Source organism: Procambarus clarkii, chromosome 7 (genome assembly GCF_040958095.1).
Source record: "Procambarus clarkii isolate CNS0578487 chromosome 7, FALCON_Pclarkii_2.0, whole genome shotgun sequence".
Classification (NCBI taxonomy): Eukaryota; Metazoa; Arthropoda; class Malacostraca; order Decapoda; family Cambaridae; genus Procambarus; species Procambarus clarkii.
In genome coordinates, this window is record NC_091156.1 from 8,514,815 (window position 1) to 8,541,332 (window position 26,518).

General features: G+C 39.8%; 2 protein-coding genes across 3 annotated transcripts; one reads left to right on the plus strand and one right to left on the minus strand.

Moving 5' to 3' along the window:
- Window positions 1-1,113: 1,113 nt before the first annotated feature.
- Window positions 1,114-20,512, minus strand: l(2)k09848 (lethal (2) k09848). Its single transcript, XM_045747247.2, has 9 exons — window positions 20,385-20,512; window positions 10,338-10,508; window positions 9,724-9,836; window positions 8,416-8,537; window positions 7,482-7,689; window positions 5,870-5,971; window positions 4,573-4,673; window positions 2,804-3,011; window positions 1,114-1,915 (listed from the first exon to the last, which is right to left on the minus strand). Exons 2-9 carry the CDS (start codon window positions 10,396-10,398, stop codon window positions 1,727-1,729), a joined length of 1,104 nt encoding a protein of 367 aa, XP_045603203.1. The 5' UTR covers window positions 10,399-10,508; window positions 20,385-20,512; the 3' UTR covers window positions 1,114-1,726.
- A 2,349-nt stretch (window positions 20,513-22,861) lies between these two features.
- Window positions 22,862-26,485, plus strand: U4-U6-60K (U4-U6 small nuclear riboprotein factor 60K). 2 transcript variants are annotated; one of them, XM_045747242.2, is made up of 3 exons: window positions 22,862-22,951; window positions 24,546-24,832; window positions 25,186-26,485. In XM_045747242.2, exons 2-3 carry the CDS (start codon window positions 24,566-24,568, stop codon window positions 26,440-26,442), a joined length of 1,524 nt encoding a protein of 507 aa, XP_045603198.1. In that variant the 5' UTR covers window positions 22,862-22,951; window positions 24,546-24,565; the 3' UTR covers window positions 26,443-26,485. The 2 variants fall into 2 exon arrangements, with proteins under 2 accessions (XP_045603198.1, XP_045603199.1); XM_045747243.2 differs by having other exon boundaries at window positions 22,890-22,948.
- Window positions 26,486-26,518: the final 33 nt, after the last annotated feature.

A 26,518-nucleotide genomic window follows, 5' to 3' on the forward strand; every position in this document is an offset into this window, starting at 1 on the left:
AGGTCCCACTATGCAATGTGCTATGCTATGCTATGCTATGTCCCACATCTACATTATTAAAGTTAATAATTACAACAAACCGATACACAAAATTGCACCAATCTTCTCTTCTGGATTGGCCCTCCAAGGTTCCAAGTTTACTGGCTCTGGTATCACAGAAACATCCATAAAACTACCAAGCCTCTGAATTTACAAAGGTCTACTGAGAACTAAGACCAGTATCAGGTGACACTCAGATGAGGGAAGCATGTGGATTCAAGAATGATTGAAGACTAAGTAAAACTGCCCAGAAAGTACAGGCAAAGCAAAACAATTTACAAATCCTGATTAAAAGAAAGAAAAGATGGAAACAAGGAAAGAAGGCATTTGGTTTGCCAAATGACAGCAAATGGGTCAGATGGCCAATTTCTGTTAAGGAAAGCTGGCCTGTTTGTCTTTGTTCTTGATTTCTGATGAACATTTCTGCTGCCTTTGTCACTGCCTGCTGAGGGGTTTTCACCCATGGCTGTTTCATATTTGTCAATAGATAAATAATGATATTTGTCAATGCCACTGCCCAGAAGGGCAATGGAGTATCAGGTTCCTTCTACCCTCTGAGAATTCATCTTACAGTAACGGATTTTGCAGTCTTCAACTAAGTGGGTGCTACAAGAGTCTTCTCTCCTCTCCCTTATGATTAGGATTTTGAGGCTGGCGACAAACTTGTGCAAATCACGACCTTCCCATTGTTTCCTCTACTGGGGCAGGGGTTCGTTCTGTTTATCTGACATCTACATTCTTTTATATACTATATGTGGATAAAAGAGACAGGCAATGTATCAGTGTGTGTATCTTTTTTTCCCATCAAGAATTAACATGTTCGGTTGTGTTTGTGAGTCAATGGTGGCTTCATCCCTTATAGAGAAACAAAGAATAAAGGCTAAAATCAGTGTAATTCATTAATTTCTGCAAATGCATTATTGTATGCTGCTTGTAATATACCTTAAGGGTGTGAATGATACCATGATTCATGGACTTTATCAACGATACAAAGATGCTGGTAAACAAACATTTGTATGTTGCTGATAAACCACAAGATATAAATCGATCAGATTTGTTAAATAAAGAAAAAACTCTTTGTTAAAATATTTATTAATTCATGACCCTCATTGCACGGAATGTTTTTTAAAGGCATGTTCATTAAAGGAGATTTGCCTATAGATGAATACATTCAAAGAGAATAGATAAACTAGTAATGGACAGAGGATTTAAACACTTTCGATTTCAGTTCGATTTCTGTGTGTAATATTAACACTTTTAGTTCGCGGCAACAGATATTGCGTCCACAAATAACTATGGATGTCTGGCAGACGCATTTTGTGACCAAAATTAAATATTTGTTAAAATTCCATTTATTGTTCGATTATTATGGGACTAATTTTACAATGTGCGCCTTTAGATTGTGAACAATTTGATACCAAAATGAACGATGTAACATGGAAATTGAGGTCAGAACACTGGAAAGAGTATACATATTTTAGTGTGGGTGCACTCTCCTGGGAAACGATAGGCCATGCAAATTGTTAAAACAAATTTTCAATTCAAGTATTTATTAATAAATTTTATGATTTATTATCTATAACATGGCATGTGGAATAATGTTTAAATATAACAAAGTTTCATCACTGAATGAATGATAAAATGAATACAACTCACACAATAAAATTCCTCCATTATCACAAAAAACTCACTTAGTCAATGATTCCCAATCAGTATCGGGAATACATAAATCTACTGCTGGATTTTTCTTGCTATTTGTTGCTGGCTTGGTGAAGTTCATTCTCTGTTTAACTGTCTTTTGGGTGCTTGGAATAAAATCACTGGCTTCTAAATTTTCCCGCACCAACAGACAGTTTAGCCGAGATTTCAGGTATTCCTAAAAATAAAAATAAATAGATTACTGTAATGTAATTTTGAATAACCAGGTAAGGCCCATCTATCCTTTATGAATGGTATGTTAACATGGTCAACAGTGAAGTCACTGGATTTACCTAACTGATTAATAATGCACTGTACAATATATGCATCACTCAGTTACAGTTTTATCTACAGTATTTATTATATACTCAGTATCTCTGTTTTCCCAGAAAATGAGCTGAACCAAGCACAAAGAAGCCCTTAGTTATACTTGTCTGTATCCTCAGCTAAGAAAGAGAATTAAAAGCAAACAGATTTCACACTGCACTAAACTGATTTATCAAGTAAAGTCAGTATCAATTTTTTTCTCTAATATTATCACCCTCAAAATGCACCAACGACCAGTCATTCTCATGGTAACATGTTGTTTACCATATATCATGTCATCTCTATTCATAGGTCTTTCATTACTCTCACCTCCAGTGACCTCACACTACGTAACCTTCTCACATCATTTTCAGTTGCATTTATTCTCTCGATACTAATTATACATTACAAAATATCCATTTATACTGTTCTTATTTTATATTTTTGGCTTTATGTTTAAGTTTCATAGCCACAAATGAGAATTTAAATCAACTTTACTTCATGTAAACTTACTTCACACTCTAAATTCAACATTTTACCAAGGCCCTCTCTAAACTCTCTCCTACAGCTGACCTTATTAAACGTTACTCCAATATACAGTACAAACATTCATTCACAAGACAATGCCATATGACTACACTCACACTACAATGCCATGTGGCTACACACTAATTCGAAAATGGTGAACAGGATTCTTATCTACATTACACAAATGCAAATACCGTATGTACAATATTGCATTTAAAATGTGAAAGCTTACCTTAAATAAAAGTTTTCGTGATGTTAAGTGGTGAACTCTTAAGAAACGATCTATGGAGACAGAAAATACGAGAGGTTGCTTGGGATGAACCATGGCATCTCGTACAGCACCAGAAAATCCTTTATATACAAAGAGTGGATCTTCAGGTTTCTTCCCTCGTAGGTCAAACAGGCCTATTCGACCATGAGCAGTTCCTACCACAACTTGACTGAAAAAAAGTCATTCATCATTAGATATGTTGCCAAATATTATATGCTAAATATTATATTAACTTAATTATTTTGGACTGTACAAATGTATATCCTTTGTACCTTTTTTTATTTCATATTTGTATTTTTATTATGCAAAGACATTAGGCTTTGAGTAATATGATAAGCACCTTTCTTGGCACAACATTTCGATACTCCTCAGAGTAAGCTCTGCTGTATCCATTGGACAGTACACATGCAGTCATACAAGAAGACATTCTGCATTAGAACCACAGGGACTTTATCAAGCTATCCTTCAAGCATCATTAACAGTTGCGCTGAGGCTCTATTTTGTGGTGGGTACGCCTGTACTAATTCTAAAAAATTGCATCTCGGAAGCTCCACCTAGCCTTATGCACCGGAAATATTAAAACAGTAACTATTTGCCAGGCTCCGAGTGACTAACACCATGGAAACAATTACCCGGTATCTTTGTAAGTGGTTTTGTCCTAGCTATCAACGGAACTGGAGGTTCAGTGGAGAGCCTACTTCAATTTACACTTTACTAATCATTTGCTATGACACAGAAACCCTTCTAATAATTCAAAACTATCTCAAAGAAATCTTGTAAATTCAAAAGTCAATAAGAATTGCTCTAAATATATTGAAATTAACTATCTCTAAATAAATTAATCTCAAAATAAATTAATATGACTATGGTAACCCTCTCCCCCCAAAAATAAAAAAGTTTCATTCACTCAAGGAACCAATTTGCTAAAAAGTGTTGCCACGATTTTGCTATTTTATCTGCCATATGTTATTGCCCTTATTTTGTACAAAGTTTTCTGATGTGCTAAATTTATCAACCTTATTATTTATATATTATTTGGCACAAGCAGTACGTACCAAGATATCCAACCTGTGTTTATTAATATGATATGTGTATAAGGATATACTATTATGCACATGTCTCATATCTAATTCAGTGAAGAGCTTGATAATATTACAAATAGAGGTGTTATCTTTAGCCCCACTCACTTCCATAAACTGACTATACATATACTGACAATTTCCAGGTGAAGAGTTAAGGGCTAATAAAATACAAGACTGATTCAAGAGGGGTGGACCCTTGCCCACTGGTAATAAATCTTTATAAACTTAAGGTTACAACCTTTATTAAGAACAAGTAGAATTATACTGGGGCCAGCCAAAAACACCGTGTCAGATCCAGTTTTACTGGTGACCAGTTCTAAGGTTTCTAATATGAGCCCCATGTCACCTATTATATTCTTGTTTCAGTAACTCCCTCCAGGTGTCTTTTGGAAAAGAAAAGTTAGAAGACACAGCTCAATTGTCACTTTGCCCTAATGCATTTAAATATTTACTGTTCTGTTTATTTAAATATTAAACATTTACTGTACTGTTTGTAGCTAAATCAATATATGATTACAACTGTAATAAAGTACAGTACTCACATTTTGTGTGAGTACCTCCTCTCCTTGTTACATAATCACTCATGAGCAATTTTATATACACTTAAAGTATGTATATTATATACAGTACATATATAACATAGTTCACCTGTTATTGGAGAGGACTGAATTGATGCAAGTAAGTGGAGACTCTTCCCATTCAAAACTAAGAGTTGGCCTCCTTTGTCTTTGTGGATCATACAGCCGCACCTATGTAGAAAAATATTAAATATTGTACTGAAATTGCCCAGTACAGTGTGATGCAAACTGCCACACATTCCCTGTGATAAAGAAGTAACAATACTGGGTTGAAAACTTATCTTCCCAAACTTCTCCCCACAAAAGGGTAGAGTTAACTTCAGATTTGAGGCCTGCATGTGCCCAGTTAAAGGACATATGAACAAAAAGTATAATAGTGAATGAACTAGATACGTTTAATTACAGCTGATCGTAGGAAGTGTCCCTGGTCAAAATGCTAGGCCTATCTTGTATTACAAATATTATGAATATTCTTAAGAATAAAAATAAAAAGTGACCCATCCCTTTCTGTAGATAAAAAAATATCTTAGAATAAGAGAATACACAAGGAGAGACAAGTGTGGTTAGAGTTGTGGTGTGTGAAATAGGTTAGGAAGGGAGTCGGTGGTGTGTGCATATGGTTGGTGGTAGAATGGGTGCCAGTCTGGTGGGTATGGTTACTGATGGTGTTGTATGTACATGTGGCTTTTAGTGAACTAAGGTGTGGGATTGATGTACTTATGACAAACTACTGAAAAAAAGAATATTAAGAAAATATGGTACAGAATGTCACATAATAGAAGGAAAACAATATAACTACTGTGAAATATATAATGAAAATGTAACCATAGAATACAGTACATATTAATACACAGTACTAAAAATACAAGAGTATGCTTCTCACACTTAATAATGCAAAACTAAAAGACAATGAGAAATATTTTCAGCATGAGTAAAATGATTTGATTTTTAACCAACACTAATCTGAAAACATAATACAGTAACGCCTCGATTAATGAATTTAATCCGTTCCGGCACCGAGCTCCTTATGTGGAAAACTCGTCTTATGAAACAACAACATAACTGTTGTCGGAGGTATTTGAGAACCAGTGGGAACACTCGCTAATCGAGCAAAAGCTCGTCAGTCAAGGCAAATTTTCTACTAGTGGCCTGCTCGTTACTTGAAATGCTTGTAACTGGAGCTGCTCGTTACTCGAGATTCCACTGTACACAACTTAAATAAGCGAATTGAATCAGCAGCCTTATGCCTCAGTACTGAAGTACGGTATACACAAAACTCACTCACTCCTTAATATAGCACAAAAATGTACACGGTAACAATACCTACTACATCACCACTTCCTTAAATTTATATTGTATAACCTTACATGCTTATGTCTAGAAGAAACTGCCACACTGTGCTGATCCTCTAGAAAGGCGATGCCAGACACCCAAACAGGAACTCGTAGCTGTAGCATGTCTGGTTTCACCTAGATAAGGTGCAAATATAAATAAATCTGCTGTTCACAATATATTCTACAGTACTGTATTACTAAAAAGAGTAAGATTTAATAAACTACAAGTAGAAGAAATTGAAAAGTTTACTTTGCATGGGAAGGCTATCACAATTACTGTCCATAAATTAATATAGTAATATATTGTAATGCATAGAAAAAAAACAGAAAAATAAATGTAAGTAGAGTTTAAGGAATTAAACTAGAAATGCAACAATAAATTAGTTATGTAATTTTCTGGTGTTACAAAGGAGTTAAGTAATTAATCCCTGAGAAGTACTTAAGAGATTCTAACACTTAGAATTCACTTCAGTTCACTTCTAACATACAGCTGTATGTTAGAAGTGAACGTTTTAGAAGTGCACCACGGAAAATGCATGGATGGAATATCAAGAGCCTATGAAGCAGAGAGAAAGTATATATATATGCTGTACAGTATTCTATGCCCTGATGGTGCATTTGATCACTAATATTTACTAGATTTATAATTTGAATATGATGTACTGTATATGTGTTTGTCAGTGAACTTTATTTATTATATACAATTGAAAGGTTCTAATCACCTTACACAAATTTAAAGACTAAATTTAATTGTCTTTATATTTTTAATTTTTAATTTTTTTAATGTTTAAAGTTTAAAAACTATAATGGTTAATAGTAAAGCTGGAATAAGGAACGTAATCTTATAAACACTAAAAATATTTTTTAATAAATTCCAAAGCATTTGAGAGGCAGAAGGGTGTTTAAAAATCAAGTGATTCTTAAATCAAGTGTTCAAGAATTAAATTTGTAAAAGGATATATACAAATTATCAGAGAAGTTTTGAAGTTTTGAAACTAGAAATAAGAACTAGAAGTCATTTTCAAACTACAAAAGAAAAGGGGCAGAATGAATAATAATAGTACTTTTTACCAGAACAGTTTGAATGGTTGGAATAAAACTTCAGGAGGTTGTCTGCTAAAACTACTGGATGTTGTAGAAATATTTACAATAAATGAACAAGAAAATTGAAACATCAAAGGTACAGGTCTCTAATTGCAACTATAAATAGGTAACTCATATTGTACAGGGTAATTAATAGTATAGACAGTGACAGACTATTTAAAATTAAAGGGACACAGTTGGAAACTAGGTACAAAGCTACAGCGATGTCATAAAGAACCTTTTAGGTACTGTACCAGAATTGTACAAAATATCAAACAAATTAGGAAGTAAAAGAGGATGCAGACTGCATGAACAGATATAATGCAGATATGACAGAACCAAAAGGGCAGGGCCCAAAGGCAGAGGCCCAGCCCCTGCAAGCACATCTAGGTCAGCACAAAGGGGTCAAATGTACCAAACTAAAGACAGCTAAAAGATTGGGGGGAGGGGGGGGGGGCAGAAACTAAACTTCATTCCCAACAAACACAAAATAGATAAGAACATTAAAAAATGGAAAGAGACAAAGTGGAGAAATGTATGAAGTAAATAACAAGTTACATACATTTTTTGCTTTAAATATAGGTTCTTCTGGGTGCTCCAAATCCCACACCTGAAGGTCATTCTCCTTCCCTCCAGTAGCTATCATATTTTGTGATGCTGGATTCTGTCTCATACATGTTAAGAATTCTCCACTAGTTAGTGCATTGATCTCCACTGGCTCTTCACGCCACAGCGTCACTTGACCTGACCTCACGGCAGTAATAGTTATGCTGAAAAGTAAACATAAGCAGTAAATAAACAAGTTAAAAAATGTGATGGACAAAATCTTCTGAAATGACATCACAGTGCCAATGGTAAATATGACCCATATTGAAATCTGGAGTAATTAGCAATAATTATTTTTTTATTTCACCAATGACTTGTACTGAGTAAAGCACAATAGCACAAACTGGATTTATGTTTATTTTAAAAATCCTACACTTTAATCAAATTCTCATGCTTAGGGCACTAAATTTCATCATCTATACCTCTCTGATATTAAAAGATATTTTATCTACAGCTATTTATTTTATGTTTTCTTCTTACATATTGTATTTGCAAGTGCTCACAAAGCTACATAAATTAATGCCCAGCCTAGGTCAAGGACACATATAGCCCATGCTGGGCACCTGGAAGCAACCCCCCCCCCCTTCCCACTTCTACCAAGAGGAAAGTGGGAACAGCAAGCTGATGCCAAGGAAAGTACCCTTATAATAAAGTCAGGGCAAACTAATCAGCTAAGAGCACACAAGCTGGGAAGTATAAATACAATTGTGAAGTACAATGAAAAAATTATAATACTAAGCATGGCTTTCCTTGGAACAACAAAGTCTCAAGGAACACTAATCCCACTTAGCTCAATAAGAAAACATTGTCAATCCTTACACAGCAGATTACTGTATTGATGTATTTTGTACTACAGTATAATATTAGTTCTATGGGTGCATGTTACTTACCCATCAACTCTTGCTAGAGACACAATAGGGCCCTCACCCACGCTAATTCTCCGTGAAGATACAAATGCCTTTGCATCTGTGTCAAATATACGTATAGTCTGATTTCGTAGACCCATCAAAACCTGAAAAATTAATTTAAAATTAAAATTTAACCACCATGCTATGCAGAGCGCCTTGAGGTGCTCTGAGAGTTGTGCTATTTTTTTTTTATAATTAGGCTATATTTTAATGTTTTTAATGTTTTCATCACTTTTGAAATGAAAATGGTTGAATTTGGAAACATTTTAACATTAACTTTACCTGAACATTTATAAAACAACAAAAATACATCTTTAACAATTGCACTATGAAGTTTTTGCCAAAACCAGGTGCGCAGTGCAGTGGTTAAGAGTGATGCCTGTCTGAGAGACATGTGGAGGTTCACAAGGGTTCCTATGTTACCATGACACATGACATTGCATACGTATTTGATTTATGGCTGACCCCAATCCGGTCATACTGGGCACATATTCAATGTCAATTACAAACTGAGAAAACTGTGTGAGGCTAACCCAATTAGACTATTTCCACTAACCAAACTTTTATTTTGTTTTTGTAATTTGAGTTAAAAGTTACATAGAAATTTTATCAAACCACACCAAAACTAACTAACCTATCCTAAACCTTACCTAACTTAACATAACTAAGTCAGTAAATCATATTCTTAACGCCTAGTAAGCACGGCCTGATTTGCTTATCAAGCAGAAATTTTTTTGGCATTCTTTTAATATTTCTTAATTGGTTTACTTCTAACAATACTAAAATATTACATTAGGAACATGAATTACTGTATTGACTTAGCTATGTTAGTCATGGCTGGCCAAACTTCTAAATGTTGGACTTGACTAAAAGAAGTCCCAATCGCATACAACAACAAAAATCAGCATTGAATGTAATGAAACTCCATTTTCTGGGTGAGACCTGGAGGCTCCCCCAGAAAACTTTATAATTCCAAAGAGAAAATTATATAAAAATTTAATATTTCTGGAAAATTCAGTTTGTTAGGCAACTCTGGGTATTAGAAGTTCCTTCTACTGCGTAGATGCCTGCGTTCTCTTATAATTTTGAAGCCAGCATAAATATACTGAATCTACAATAATATGAATAGCCGCAATTCCCAATTTACAAACAAATCTCTCTACTGCTCCAGTGATTTGCTCACCACCACCAAGTGCTGTATGAATCACTTTACAGTATTAAAATTGCTATTTCACCTGATATATTACATTTGCTTTAGGACAATGTTAATAAATACTACTAATCATTTACCTCTGTTTGTTCCTCATCTCCCCATGCCATGGATGTGATCTCTTGCTCACGATCCAAAGCCTTCATATTGTGCAAATTCTTGTGGATAACAGCTTTTTTATTTAGATTTATGCCTGTGGAGAGAGGATAGACCAATTAGCTCTAATACACTTTGTGTATTTAAATAGTGATACACAAGGTGAGGACCGTGTGTATTCATGCCTTACATGAAGATGTTCCAGTGGAATGAAACAAAAAATAAACTCTTCAATAATCACTAGTTTCTTAATGAATTTCGATAACTCGACTACTCTTCTTAATACTGAGTAAGAAAATATTTAGCATAGAAAGCTTATCAGAGCCTTGAACCGTAAACCACAAAAGCAGCAGTCCACGGGTCTACCTACTGTGCAACCAGCACCTACAATAAAGAAGAATGCCAGAGACATCTACCAGCTGTCCAACTAGAACTTTAAGGCCTTCTTTGGGGTGCTACTATGGCAAGAAGGTGTTGGGTGATCCACATCCTAGTCATATATATTACTATTATCCATTATAACGTGGATCACCGAATATCTTAATATTACAGCCTATATAGCCATACAATAGTTTTTTTTTAAATATACTGCACTTGCCTTTCAATATTCCTGTTTCTGTGCCAACATAGACATTAAAATCTTTTTCGGGGTCATCCATTTTAAATTTTAAGATGCTGTAGAGTTAATTTTCTTTTAGATAAGACGTGCAATGTGGCGATAGGTTTCTGCTCCAGCGACTTCGTCCAGCACGACACCAGGGTCCGAGATCTGTAAACATGTGGGTCGACGTTTTAATAATGAATCCACTGGCAACGGATTAACACAAACAAATGCACGTTCGTCTAAAAGAGCAACAAGTGTTATTCTTTTAGTATAAAAAATTTTGTGATCCTTTTAAGGTGTCTAATTAGGGTGCGTATTTTAAGGGAAAAAGACAATAATAATTAGTTTACATGATGGAGAAACAGGCTAGGATAACTAGAAAAAACTCTGAAGTGGGTAAAGGCAGAAAGCAGAGTAACAATAAGCAATTTAACCGGAGCCCGACCAGTTGTGTAACCAAAGCTTGACCAGTTGTGTAACCAGACCCCGACCAGTTGTGCAACCGTAAGCCTAGCAAGTATACATCTCATCCAACCCTCACAAAGCTAAACAGTCCCAAAGCACAACCAAACTCCATTACTAGTTTGACCAAACAAAAATCTCCTTAGCGCTACCTAAAACCCTCCACTAGCCCTAGAAACCAACTAATGGAGCCATAGCAAACAATTGAGCAAACAATTATATACAAAAAAAGAAACCCGAATTTCTAGCAAACATATAAACATAGAGCCCTAGCAAACAAACCTGGAGCACTAGTACACAAACAACCACTGGAGCACAACCATGTACGAACCGGAGCACAACCATGTACGAACAGGAGCACAACCATGCACAACCCAAAGCCCAACAAGTCACACCCCTGGAGTTCTGTAATAGGAACCCGACAAGTTGAGTAACCGGCGCCCGACCAGTTGTCCAACCACAAGCCTAGCTTGAACGAACCAAACAAACAACCTCTGGATCACAACAATGCACGAACCGAAGTCCGACCATGCACAACCCATAGCCGAAGTGACACCCCCGGAGCCCGACCAGTTATTTAACCGGAGCCCGACCAGTTATTTCATTAACCGGAGCCCGACCAGTTATTTAACCGGAGCCCGACCAGTTGTGTAACCGAAGCTTGACCAGTTGTGTAACCGGACCCCGACCAGTTGTGTAACCTTAAGCCTAGCAAGTATACATCTCATCCAACCCCACCAAACTAAACAGTCCCAGAGCACAACCAAACTCCATTCCTAGCTTGACCAAACAAAAATCCCCTTAGCCCTACCAAAAACCCTCCACTTGCCCTAGACACCAACTATTGACCCATAGAAACAACTGAACTATATACAAAAAAAGAAACTTAGATTTCTAGCAAACATATAAACGGAGCCTTAGCAAACAAACCTGGAGCACTAGTACACAAACAACCCCTGAAGCACAACCATGCACGAACCGAAGTCCGACCATGCACAACCCATAGCCGAAGTGACACCCCCGGAGCCCGACCAGTTATTTAACCGGAGCCCGACCAGTTATTTCATTAACCGGAGCCCGACCAGTTATTTAACCGGAGCCCGACCAGTTGTGTAACCGAAGCTTGACCAGTTGTGTAACCGGACCCCGACCAGTTGTGTAACCTTAAGCCTAGCAAGTATACATCTCATCCAACCCCCACAAAGCTAAACAGTCCCAGAGCACAACCAAACTCCATTCCTAGCTTGACCAAACAAAAATCCCCTTAGCCCTACCAAAAACCCTCCACTTGCCCTAGACACCAACTATTGACCCATAGCAAACAACTGAACTATATACAAAAAAAGAAACTTAGATTTCTAGCAAACATATAAACAGAGCCTTAGCAAACAAACCTGGAGCACTAGTACACAAACAACCCCTGAAGCACAACCATGCACGAACCGAAGCCCGACCATGCACAACCCATAGCCGAAGTGACACCCCCGGAGCCCGACCAGTTATTTAACCGGAGCCCGACCAGTTATTTCATTAACCGGAGCCCGACCAGTTATTTAACCGGAGCCCGACCAGTTGTGTAACCGAAGCTTGACCAGTTGTGTAACCGGACCCCGACCAGTTGTGTAACCTTAAGCCTAGCAAGTATACATCTCATCCAACCCCCACAAAGCTAAACAGTCCCAGAGCACAACCAAACTCCATTCCTAGCTTGACCAAACAAAAATCCCCTTAGCCCTACCTAAAACCCTCCACTTGCCCTAGACACAAACTATTGACCCATACCAAACAATTTAAATATATACAAAAAAGAAACTTAGATTTCTAGCAAACATATAAACAGAGCCTTAGCAAACAAACCTGGAGCACTAGTACACAAACAACCGCTGAAGCACAACCATGTACGAACCGGAGCACAACAATGTACGAACTGGAGCACAAACATGCACAACCCAAAGCCCAACAAGTCACACCCCTGGAGTTCTGTAATAGGAACCCGACAAGTTGAGTAACCGGCGCCCGACCAGTTGTCCAACCACAAGCCTAGCTTGAACGAACCAAACAAACAACCTCTGGATCACAACCATGCACGAACCGAAGTCCGACCATGCACAACCCATAGCCGAAGTGACACCCCCGGAGCCCGACCAGTTATTTAACCGGAGCCCGACCAGTTATTTCATTAACCGGAGCCCGACCAGTTATTTAACCGGAGCCCGACCAGTTGTGTAACCGAAGCTTGACCAGTTGTGTAACCGGACCCAGACCAGTTGTGTAACCTTAAGCCTAGCAAGTATATATCTCATCCAACCCCCACCAAGCTAAACAGTCCCAGAGCACAACCAAACTCCATTCCTAGCTTGACCAAACAAAAATCCCCTTAGCCCTACCTAAAACCCTCCACTTGCCCTATAAACCAACTAAGGAGCTATTGCAAACAACTGAACTATATACAAAAAAAGAAACCCGAATTTCTAGCAAACATATAAACACAGAGCCCTAGCAAACAAACCTGGAGCACTAGTACACAAACAACCACTGGAGCACAACCATGTACGAACCGGAGCACAACCATGTACGAATTGGAGCACAACCATGCACAACCCAAAGCCAACAAGTCACACCCCTGGAGTTCTGTAATAGGAACCCGACAAGTTGAGTAACCGGCGCCCGACCAGTTGTCCAACCACAAGCCTAGCTTGAACGAACCAAACAAACAACCTCTGGATCACAACAATGCACGAACCGAAGTCCGACCATGCACAACCCATAGCCGAAGTGACACCCCCGGAGCCCGACCAGTTATTTAACCGGAGCCCGACCAGTTATTTCATTAACCGGAGCCCGACCAGTTATTTAACCGGAGCCCGACCAGTTGTGTAACCGAAGCTTGACCAGTTGTGTAACCGGACCCCGACCAGTTGTGTAACCGGACCCCGACCAGTTGTGTAACCTTAAGCCTAGCAAGTATACATCTCATCCAACCCCCACCAAACTAAACAGTCCCAGAGCACAACCAAACTCCATTCCTAGCTTGACCAAACAAAAATCCCCTTAGCCCTACCAAAAACCCTCCACTTGCCCTAGACACCAACTATTGACCCATAGAAACAACTGAACTATATACAAAAAAAGAAACTTAGATTTCTAGCAAACATATAAACAGAGCCTTAGCAAACAAACCTGGAGCACTAGTACACAAACAACCCCTGAAGCACAACCATGCACGAACCGAAGTCCGACCATGCACAACCCATAGCCGAAGTGACACCCCCGGAGCCCGACCAGTTATTTAACCGGAGCCCGACCAGTTATTTCATTAACCGGAGCCCGACCAGTTATTTAACCGGAGCCCGACCAGTTGTGTAACCGAAGCTTGACCAGTTGTGTAACCGGACCCCGACCAGTTGTGTAACCTTAAGCCTAGCAAGTATACATCTCATCCAACCCCCACAAAGCTAAACAGTCCCAGAGCACAACCAAACTCCATTCCTAGCTTGACCAAACAAAAATCCCCTTAGCCCTACCAAAAACCCTCCACTTGCCCTAGACACCAACTATTGACCCATAGCAAACAACTGAACTATATACAAAAAAAGAAACTTAGATTTCTAGCAAACATATAAACAGAGCCTTAGCAAACAAACCTGGAGCACTAGTACACAAACAACCCCTGAAGCACAACCATGCACGAACCGAAGCCCGACCATGCACAACCCATAGCCGAAGTGACACCCCCGGAGCCCGACCAGTTATTTAACCGGAGCCCGACCAGTTATTTCATTAACCGGAGCCCGACCAGTTATTTAACCGGAGCCCGACCAGTTGTGTAACCGAAGCTTGACCAGTTGTGTAACCGGACCCCGACCAGTTGTGTAACCTTAAGCCTAGCAAGTATACATCTCATCCAACCCCCACAAAGCTAAACAGTCCCAGAGCACAACCAAACTCCATTCCTAGCTTGACCAAACAAAAATCCCCTTAGCCCTACCTAAAACCCTCCACTTGCCCTAGACACAAACTATTGACCCATACCAAACAATTTAAATATATACAAAAAAGAAACTTAGATTTCTAGCAAACATATAAACAGAGCCTTAGCAAACAAACCTGGAGCACTAGTACACAAACAACCGCTGAAGCACAACCATGTACGAACCGGAGCACAACAATGTACGAACTGGAGCACAAACATGCACAACCCAAAGCCCAACAAGTCACACCCCTGGAGTTCTGTAATAGGAACCCGACAAGTTGAGTAACCGGCGCCCGACCAGTTGTCCAACCACAAGCCTAGCTTGAACGAACCAAACAAACAACCTCTGGATCACAACCATGCACGAACCGAAGTCCGACCATGCACAACCCATAGCCGAAGTGACACCCCCGGAGCCCGACCAGTTATTTAACCGGAGCCCGACCAGTTATTTCATTAACCGGAGCCCGACCAGTTATTTAACCGGAGCCCGACCAGTTGTGTAACCGAAGCTTGACCAGTTGTGTAACCGGACCCAGACCAGTTGTGTAACCTTAAGCCTAGCAAGTATATATCTCATCCAACCCCCACCAAGCTAAACAGTCCCAGAGCACAACCAAACTCCATTCCTAGCTTGACCAAACAAAAATCCCCTTAGCCCTACCTAAAACCCTCCACTTGCCCTATAAACCAACTAAGGAGCTATTGCAAACAACTGAACTATATACAAAAAAAGAAACCCGAATTTCTAGCAAACATATAAACACAGAGCCCTAGCAAACAAACCTGGAGCACTAGTACACAAACAACCACTGGAGCACAACCATGTACGAACCGGAGCACAACCATGTACGAACTGGAGCACAACCATGCACAACCCAAAGCCCAACAAGTCACACCCCTGGAGTTCTGTAATAGGAACCCGACAAGTTGAGTAACCGGCGCCCGACCAGTTGTCCAACCACAAGCCTAGCTTGAACGAACCAAACAAACAACCTCTGGATCACAACCATGCACGAACCGAAGTCCGACCATGCACAACCCATAGCCGAAGTGACACCCCCGGAGCCCGACCAGTTATTTAACCGGAGCCCGACCAGTTATTTCATTAACCGGAGCCCGACCAGTTATTTAACCGGAGCCCGACCAGTTGTGTAACCGAAGCTTGACCAGTTGTGTAACCGGACCCCGACCAGTTGTGTAACCTTAAGCCTAGCAAGTATACATCTCATCCAACCCCCACCAAACTAAACAGTCCCAGAGCACAACCAAACTCCATTCCTAGCTTGACCAAACAAAAATCCCCTTAGCCCTACCTAAAACCCTCCACTTGCCCTAGACACAAACTATTGACCCATAGCAAACAATTTAAATATATACAAAAAAGAAACTTAGATTTCTAGCAAACATATAAACAGAGCCTTAGCAAACAAACCTGGAGCACTAGTACACAAACAACCGCTGAAGCACAACCATGTACGAACCGGAGCACAACCATGTACGAACTGGAGCACAACCATGCACAACCCAAAGCCCAACAAGTCACACCCCTGGAGTTCTGTAATAGGAACCCGACAAGTTGAGTAACCGGCGCCCGACCAGTTGTCCAACCACAAGCCTAGCTTGAACGAACCAAACAACCTCTGGATCACAACCATGCACGAACCGAAGTCCGACCATGCACAACCCATAGCCGAAGTGACACCCCCGGAGCCCGACCAGTTATTTAACCGGAGCCCGACCAGTTATTTCATTAACCGGAGCCCGACCAGTTATTTAACCGGAGCCCGACCAGTTGTGTAACCGAAGCTTGACCAGTTGTGTAACCGGACCCCGGCCAGTTGTGTAACCTTAAGCCTAGCAAGTATACATCTCATCCAACCCCCACCAAACTAAACAGTCCCAGAGCACAACCAAACTCCATTCCTAGCTTGACCAAACAAAAATCCCCTTAGCCCTACCTAAAACCCTCCACTTGCCCTATAAACCAACTAAGGAGCTATTGCAAACAACTGAACTATATACAAAAAAGAAACCCGAATTTCTAGCAAACATATAAACACAGAGCCCTAGCAAAAGCCTGGAGCACTAGTACACAAACAACCACTGGAGCACAACCATGTACGAACCGGAGCACAACCATGTACGAACTGGAGCACAACCATGCACAACCCAAAGCCCAACAAGTCACACCCCTGGAGTTCTGTAATAGGAACCCGACAAGTTGAGTAACCGGCGCCCGACCAGTTGTCCAACCACAAGCCTAGCTTGAACGAACCAAACAAACAACCTCTGGATCACAACCATGCACGAACCGAAGTCCGACCATGCACAACCCATAGCCGAAGTGACACCCCCGGAGCCCGACCAGTTATTTAACCGGAGCCCGACCAGTTATTTCATTAACCGGAGCCCGACCAGTTATTTAACCGGAGCCCGACCAGTTGTGTAACCGAAGCTTGACCAGTTGTGTAACCGGACCCCGACCAGTTGTGTAACCTTAAGCCTAGCAAGTATACATCTCATCCAACCCCCACCAAACTAAACAGTCCCAGAGCACAACCAAACTCCATTCCTAGCTTGACCAAACAAAAATCCCCTTAGCCCTACCAAAAACCCTCCACTTGCCCTAGACACCAACTATTGACCCATAGCAAACAACTGAACTATATACAAAAAAAGAAACTTAGATTTCTAGCAAACATATAAACAGAGCCTTAGCAAACAAACCTGGAGCACTAGTACACAAACAACCGCTGAAGCACAACCATGTACGAACCGGAGCACAACCATGTACGAACTGGAGCACAACCATGCACAACCCAAAGCCCAACAAGTCACACCCCTGGAGTTCTGTAATAGGAACCCGACAAGTTGAGTAACCGGCGCCCGACCAGTTGTCCAACCACAAGCCTAGCTTGAACGAACCAAACAAACAACCTCTGGATCACAACCATGCACGAACCGAAGTCCGACCATGCACAACCCATAGCCGAAGTGACACCCCCGGAGCCCGACCAGTTATTTAACCGGAGCCCGACCAGTTATTTCATTAACCGGAGCCCGACCAGTTATTTAACCGGAGCCCGACCAGTTGTGTAACCGAAGCTTGACCAGTTGTGTAACCGGACCCCGACCAGTTGTGTAACCTTAAGCCTAGCAAGTATACATCTCATCCAACCCCCACCAAACTAAACAGTCCCAGAGCACAACCAAACTCCATTCCTAGCTTGACCAAACAAAAATCCCCTTAGCCCTACCTAAAACCCTCCACTTGCCCTAGACACAAACTATTGACCCATAGCAAACAATTTAAATATATACAAAAAAAGAAACTTAGATTTCTAGCAAACATATAAACAGAGCCTTAGCAAACAAACCTGGAGCACTAGTACACAAACAACCCCTGAAGCACAACCATGCACGAACCGAAGTCCGACCATGCACAACCCATAGCCGAAGTGACACCCCCGGAGCCCGACCAGTTATTTAACCGGAGCCCGACCAGTTATTTCATTAACCGGAGCCCGACCAGTTATTTAACCGGAGCTCGACCAGTTATTTAACCGGAGCCCGACCAGTTGTGTAACCGAAGCTTGACCAGTTGTGTAACCGGACCCCGACCAGTTGTGTAACCTTAAGCCTAGCAAGTATACATCTCATCCAACCCCCACCAAACTAAACAGTCCCAGAGCACAACCAAACTCCATTCCTAGCTTGACCAAACAAAAATCCCCTTAGCCCTACCAAAAACCCTCCACTTGCCCTATAAACCAACTAAGGAGCTATTGCAAACAACTGAACTATATACAAAAAAGAAACTTAGATTTCTAGCAAACATATAAACAGAGCCTTAGCAAATAAACCTGGAGGACTAGTACACAAACAACGACTGGAGCACAACTATGTACGAACCAGAGCACAACCATGTACGAACTGGAGCACAACCGTGCACAACCCAAAGCCCAATAAGTCACACCCCTGGAGTTCTGTAATCGGAACCCGACAAGTTGAGTAACCGGCGCCTGACCAGTTGTCCAACCACAAGCCTAGCTTGAACGAACCTAATAAACAACCTCTGGATCACAACCATGCACGAACCGAAGTCCGACCATGCACAACCCATAGCCAAAGTGACACCCTCGGAGCCCGAGCAGTTATTTAACCGGAGCCCGACCAGTTGTTTATCCAGAGCCCGACCAGTTATGGAACAGGACCCGGATCATTTGTGTAACTACACGCCTAGGTCTACTTAGACTGTAGCTGGTGCGCCCCCACATGAATTATTGCATCCAGGCATGGAGACCATCTTCAGAAAGACACAGCTACTCTGGAGTCATGTCTTTCCAGAGCTATGGAGCCATGTCTTACGACAAAAATCATACCAGAGCTAAGTCATCTCTCGTATCAGGAACGGTTGAGGGCCACAGGGCTAACACCACAAACATTCTGGAGGATGTCGATCAGGCAAATGTCTTCAAAAGGTCAGATGTTACACGAACAAGGAGCAACGTGTTCAACTCAACTTGGTTTTTCACCCTTAGGGTTGTAAACCCGTGGAACCGCCTACCCGCCGAAGCTGTAAACGCCAAACCTCTGCTGGGTTTTAAAATACAGCTGGAAAAGATCATCAGGACAAATGGGGGGGGGGGACCTTTGACAAGCCTCCGGCTCGTCAAAGGTATGCAGGACAAACATATCAATTGTGACACCAGCTCTCCACATATGTCAGTTGCTTGATTTAGAAACTGTACTTGTGGTCGATCTCGAACCCTCTCACCAAGTAAAACAGAAACAAGGAACACTTAGTAGGCCAGCCAGAGGCTTAGGACCCGCGCAGGAATATAGCTAAAAAAAAAAAAAAAAATCTCGAACCCATTTATGATGTGACGACTTTTACTAAATTTTGTAACTTGCTAATGAATTGTAGTTAAATGAATTGTGGGGTTCAGTCCCTGAGCCCATTATGTGTGCCTCTGTAACCCTTAATTTCCACTACAAGATGGGTATGGGGTGCATAATAAATGAACTAAACTAAACTATTGCAGTATTTGTACATTGGCCTGTCGCTTGTCACTAAACTTAGTTGTTAACTATTATCTCTATGAAATAATATTACCTTATACGCGAGAATAATTCTGAATACACAGCGATAAAATTGATGGACGCGGCTTTAGGGTCGGGCGCGCATGAAAGTCGATAATAAATGCGTCTTGGGATGTGGGGGAGACGACCGCCGCGTTAACGAGCCTAGCCTGACGACGGGGTAGTTTAACAATGGGGAATTAAATGTATTCTACATAATATCCTACCCATATAATGTTGGCAAATCATGATCCTCAAAATCTTCCACAATATCCGAGAGAGGACCGACTATTTAGCATTAGTGGAATACAAACATTTGAATACTACAGAACCCGGATGAAAAAAAAAAAAATACGGAAACTGACTCTCCGGAGACATTACAAAACTCAATGTTACAATAGCGAACAAATGAATAATGCATTAAGCATTGTAGGTGGAGCCGATAGACTATATATTAATGCGTACCTCCCAACTGCTAAGATATATTTGAAAAACAAAAAAAAAAAACCTATCAGCCTTACCAACACGGGAACGACGAACCACACGCCATCGCTGCTTCTTGACGACTGACGGTCACGGTCAATGACCCGTAGCGACCAACCGACCCAGGGACCCCCTGCCTAAAATTATTTGAAAGCCATATTGAAATTCCTGGCATATATAGCGCCAGGAATATGTAAATTAATATTTATATGCATTATAGGCCTTTCTAAAGTAATTTATAGATCTGAATATCATATATTGTCTAACAAACGAATTATTTAAGTTGATATTTTAATTATGCCAGATACACGTCTCATCTCTCACAAGAAAATTCGTCGGAGGATTTTATTTTTTTTATTTTTGTGTATTTATATATAAAAAAGAGTTTTTGAATTCTTGTAAAACCACTAGCATGCATAGCGTTTCGAGCAGATCCTTAATCCTAATGTTTACCCTGGAATACGACCCACCAAATTGTTTAACAACCAATTCTCTGCGGGGGTAAACAGTTAAGGATTGTCGCCCGGCCACGGGATACGAACCCAGGTCAAAGCGCTGGCGCGCGCTTTACCGCTGCTAATGTTATAACATTAGAACATAAGGTATTCATATATACTCTCTTATTCATCATAAATGAACATTGTATGATGAAGACATGACAGTATTAGTATACTTACTGTATTAGTGAAGTATACGATTCTGTATAATTCTATAGGAGAAAACAAATATTTTCCATCGTTCAGTGTGGCTTGTTGAGCTCGAAACCGTTGTGTACTTGTGTGGGTGATTAAATATGTATGTATATATGTCTACGTATATATATTTACATGTATGTATGAGAATGTGTACATGTATATATAACATTAATAATTTTGTAACTAGCGTCAAAAATTGTTATTTGCTTAGCTAAACGAACTAGAGGGTTCAGTTCCTGAACCGATTATGTGCCTCTATAATCCTTTACACCACCGCCCACGGGATGGGTATGGGGTGCATAATAAAGAAAGAAATTGAACCGATGCTCCTTATTCGTCTTACATCCTTTTGAAGACGTGTTCTGGGTCAATATCTTCCAAATTGTTCAGTAATTTAAAAGTTTTGCTGAGAGCAGCCCTGTCATGTCTGGTCCCTGGGTACCCTCAACCGTCCCTCTGGTATGAAAGTTGACTTAGTTCGGAAAAGATTTTAGTCGCCCGGTGTTGAACTTTCTCCAAAGCAGATAAGTCTTTCTGAAGATGTGGTCTCAATACGTGGATATAATAATCCAAGTGGAAGTACACCAGAGATTTATACAGTTGTATAAACTACCTTTTCCTTCGTCAAAATTTCGTTTGCCTATTCTAAAGGATTGGGTTTGTTTTTATAACGGCAACTTCCACTTGTTGTACAACTATCAGTGATTGGTGGATTCTGACTCCAAGATAATGTTGATGATTTGGTAGTTGTGCATTGTTATGCCCCACATGGGTGAAAAAAATCTCCTGTTTTCTTTCCTAAGTTGTGGCTTGTTGAACTTGAAATCGTTGTTCCATGTTTGTTATTGATTGATGAAGATAATGCTACCGAAGAAGTGGCATGGGCATGAATAGTCTGTAAGTGGAAGATTTTTTTTTGGAGTGAATGTGATCTTTGGACGTAAAAGGATATACTGCGTGCTGTGCTCGCATTTAAATCGTCAGTCTGATTCTGCTATCGCGGGGTGCTTGTATGTGTTGCATCTGACCATAAATAATCATCATTGAGTTGCTTAACACTGATAGCCCAACTTGCTTTTAAATTAGCCCAAAAAGCAGCAAGTAGCGAAATTAAAAATTTGGGAGCGCGGGGGCTCTCAAAAGTAGCCCAATTCGCTACTTGTACAACCGTGTATCGAAGTCCTCCCAAAGTAAAACTACTGACATTCACAGAATGGAACCACGAAACATTTGCCTATAACTCTTGGGCACTTATTTACTGCTAGGGTAACAGAGGCATTGGCTGAAAAGAATCGTGCCTAACCATTTCTGTCATTCCCGATTGTGAGTCGAGGACGAGCCTAAATGTCTTCTTTCTCCCTTTCCAATATTCATTACTATAAACTTACACCAAGGGTTATATAATAGTAATAGTAATAATAATAATAATAATAATAATAATAATAATAATAATTTATTTGCAAGAATAAATTATTGTCCTACTAATTTTCTCATTGATATATCAGTTATTGTGATTTCTTTATGAAGTATTATTATTATTATATTTAGTTTGATTATTTATTCTTATTATTATAGCGGTTTCCATTATAATTTCATACTCTCGTTACCCATCAATGCTTTTATATCCGGAAATAATTGTGCTTAAAATGTTCTGCTATAAATCTAAAAGATAGAATAGTACATTTGTACGTGTTTGGAAAATATATATATAAATATAATATCGATGTTTCCGCCATACCAATACTAAAATAAATACCCATGAATAATATACTTCTTTTAAAGTTTTGTACTCTCTTACATAACTCGGGAATAGAGAATTTTGTTTATCAACAAACGTTCCCTGCGAGGTAGGTTATAGAGCGCATCTGATCCCTCGTTCGTCGTCGCCCTTCAGTCAACAAGATATTGTGGTAATATTAGGTTAAATAAATCTTGTACAAGTGATCATTTAGTAATGTGGTGAAGTCTTCAATATGTTAATGATATAAAAGAGTAGACCTGTATTTCTCATGCTGCTAAAATGTTTTCACCAACAATGAGTAACATTTAAAAAAACAAAACTGTTACTGGGATACAACGCCAAGTTGTTGGCGGCTTAATAACATTTTCACGTTTACTAGTTGTATCTCCAGAGGCCAAGTCCACTACGGGCTCACCATAGTCCGTGCTACTTGCAACTTTTTGTTCCGAATAGCTGAATCTTAAACAACAACAATCTATCATTCCCAGGGAAGATGTTAGGTCTTAAAGTTTTTTAAATTCTCACCATATGATTTCTAAATAGGTACAATATTCAATATAAGTAGCCAAGGACTGGCAATCTCATCCTATATCAATTTATCAGCCTATTGTGAGCACCTCAGAATTCAGTTTTAGCTATAACTTAAAAATTATATGGGTTTTACATAATGTTGTATATATAGTTCTATATACATTATCACTACCCTATGCAGGCAACGAACCACAATAACGTTGCTGAAGTATGTTGGCCAATCCACACACTAGAAAATGAAGGGACGACGACGTTTCGGTCTGTCCTGGACCATTCTCAAGGCGATTGTGAATGTGATTGTGAATGTCAACCAGCCAGCAAGACAATCGACTTGTAAATGGTCCAGGACGGACTGAAACGTCGTCGTCCCTTCATTTTCTAGTGTGTGGATTTACAGTATCACTACCCTGTTTGCCATGTTCATGTGGGTGGGTAAGAATCAACCTGGAGACAAAAGGTGAATTAACAGTAAACAAAAGTAATAGTTAATAAATACAAAAATATAAATATAATTGGATTTATGTCATCATTCATAATACAATATATATAGCAACACATAAACAAGCACTACCACACTTCAGCATTCACACAGCACCTCCACTGCTGCATAATAACCAAAACAGATTATTGTAAGCACTGTTAGTCTGATTGTGTTATGAGTGCAGAAGAATAACTCGTTGGAATTTGATGGAAAAAAAGAATCCTGCTCCGAATGGTTTAAATTGGATTGCCCTACTTGCAATGTTCATCTAGTATAATGTTCCAATTTCCAGATTGATTGTAAAATTTGCTTTCCAACAAATCCATTAAGCCAAACTCAACTTGCTAAAATGTAAAGTAAATTGGATTGATTTTATATCGATAAATTTGTGTTTCTGCTCTTATATAGGCTTCTTGAGTGATGCATATTTACAGTACTGTAATTTGTGAATTATTACTATACTGTATAGCCATACTGGTTTATCATTTTTTTTCATTGTTTATCATTTTCAAATTTACTTGACTAGACTACATTACACAGGAATTTTGTAATTTCTTTTGAGAGTTTCAACCATATTCTCAATCATACTAATACCAATTACAACAAATTACAAGAGCAGAGAGTAAAAATACGGTACAGTACTGTACAGTATAATACTGTATTTACGATAAAATTGTGTTTGGCTTTCCACAATATTTCCAATTCATGGAATATACAAAATACATATTAAATTAAACTTTCTTCATTACAGTGCAACAAAATCCAGTGACAATGTCTGATGGAGAAGATTCTCCTGTGGCCGTGGGAGGAGGAGGGGTTAGTGAGCGTCAGTGGTATGTACCAAATTTGGACAGCACTGTGTCTGGTGACTCCCCACCAGATTCTCCTGAATCAGCAAATGCATCAAACATTCATACCAGTAATGAATATATGGAGTTGGATGAACCAGAGATGTTGGATGAGAAAAAAGCACTTCTGGAGGAGTTTGAGCGTAAACGGCGAGCTCGAATGATTCACGTAACAACAGATGACAGTGAGGTGAGTAGAGCCACATACGGGCAATTATAGATCATGGTCATTTTGGTATACAAACTTTATTTGAATTTGATTAGTATACAGATTTATGTAAATTTGGTTCCTTGACCATTATTTAGCAACTGAGATAATTTAACTGAAACCCAACTTGAAATGTTAAGTAAAAATACTGTAAATATGCAGTTGGTATGTTAAGGATTTAACAATTTTTATAACTACTGGTATTAAAATTCACTGAAGAGTACAGTATTACTGTACTTAAAATTAGGTTCACAGTTGCCTTTATGGAACACCTATATGTAATGCTCATGACAACTCAGATTATATACCTTTTATTCTTTTTCTCTTTGTGACAGGTAAAGCAACAATTGAGACAACTGGGTGAACCAATCTGCTTGTTTGGTGAAGGCCCTGCTGACCGGAGAAACCGCCTGAAAGAACTTTTGTCTCGACTTGGTGAAGATGCCCTAAAAAAGACAGCGGCTGGGCAACAAGAAACTGACACACCAGAACTTGACCAACAGCGACCAGAAGAGACATGGTATCATGAGGGTCCACAGCCATTGAAGGAAGCACGGATGTTTATTGTTAATTATTCTATTCCTCGTGCTAGGGCAAGATTGAAAAAGGAGCATTTAGATTATGAGGTTCCAGAAGCAACTCGCACTGCTAGGAGACAGGAAGTTCAAAACAAACTGCGATCATTTGGTCTTCTAGGAAGTCAAAATGCTGACACACGACCAGTTTGTTACTGTAGTTTTAGTCCAGATGGAAAACTTTTAGCAACCAGTTCATGGAGTGGTCTGGTCAAGTTATGGCAAGTGCATAACTGCTTAGAAGAGCAAACTTTTCGGGGCCACAATTGTTATGTTGATTGTGTTGAATGGCACCCTAGTGCCACCTTATCCATGGAACCAGCAGGTCTGAATTTAGTGTCAAGTGGACGTGATGGAACTGTTCAGCTTTGGAGTTTAAATAGTGAGGAACCTCTTGGAGAGCTTCCACCTCTTGAGGCACGAGTATCTCGAGTACGCTTTCATCCTAGTGGGAGGTTCCTTGGGGCATGTGTGCATGATAACAGCTGGAGATTGTGGGACCTAGAAATTCGAGAAGAGGTCCTTTTCCAAGAGGGACATTCAAAACCTGTTTATTGCTTAGCTTTTCAAAATGATGGATCTTTGGGTGCAACTGGTGGCATGGATGCTTCTGGACGTATATGGGATCTTAGGACAGGGAGATGTGTCATGTTCCTCAGTGGACATCAGAACCCAGTGTTAGCCATTGATTGGTCACCTGATGGCTATCACTTGGTAACAGGAAGTGAGGACAACACAGCAAGGGTTTGGGATGTGAGGCAACGTCGATGTATATATATTATTCCTGCTCATACTGGTATTGTTACTGGTGCTCGTTATGATAGGATTGGAGGTCAATACATTGTTACATGCTCATATGATGGATCGGTTCGTCTTTGGTGTCATGGATCTTTCCAGGCTATGCGTGCTCTTGAAGGACATGGGCAAAAGGTCATGGGTGTAGATGTTTCGCCAACAGATGGCATTATTGCAACTTGCTCCTTTGATCGTACTTTCAAAATTTGGGGACCAGATTAGTGCAGATTGTAAATGAGAAATAAATAATAAAATTTGTATATTATACATTTTTCATTATCATTCACATAGTTGTAGT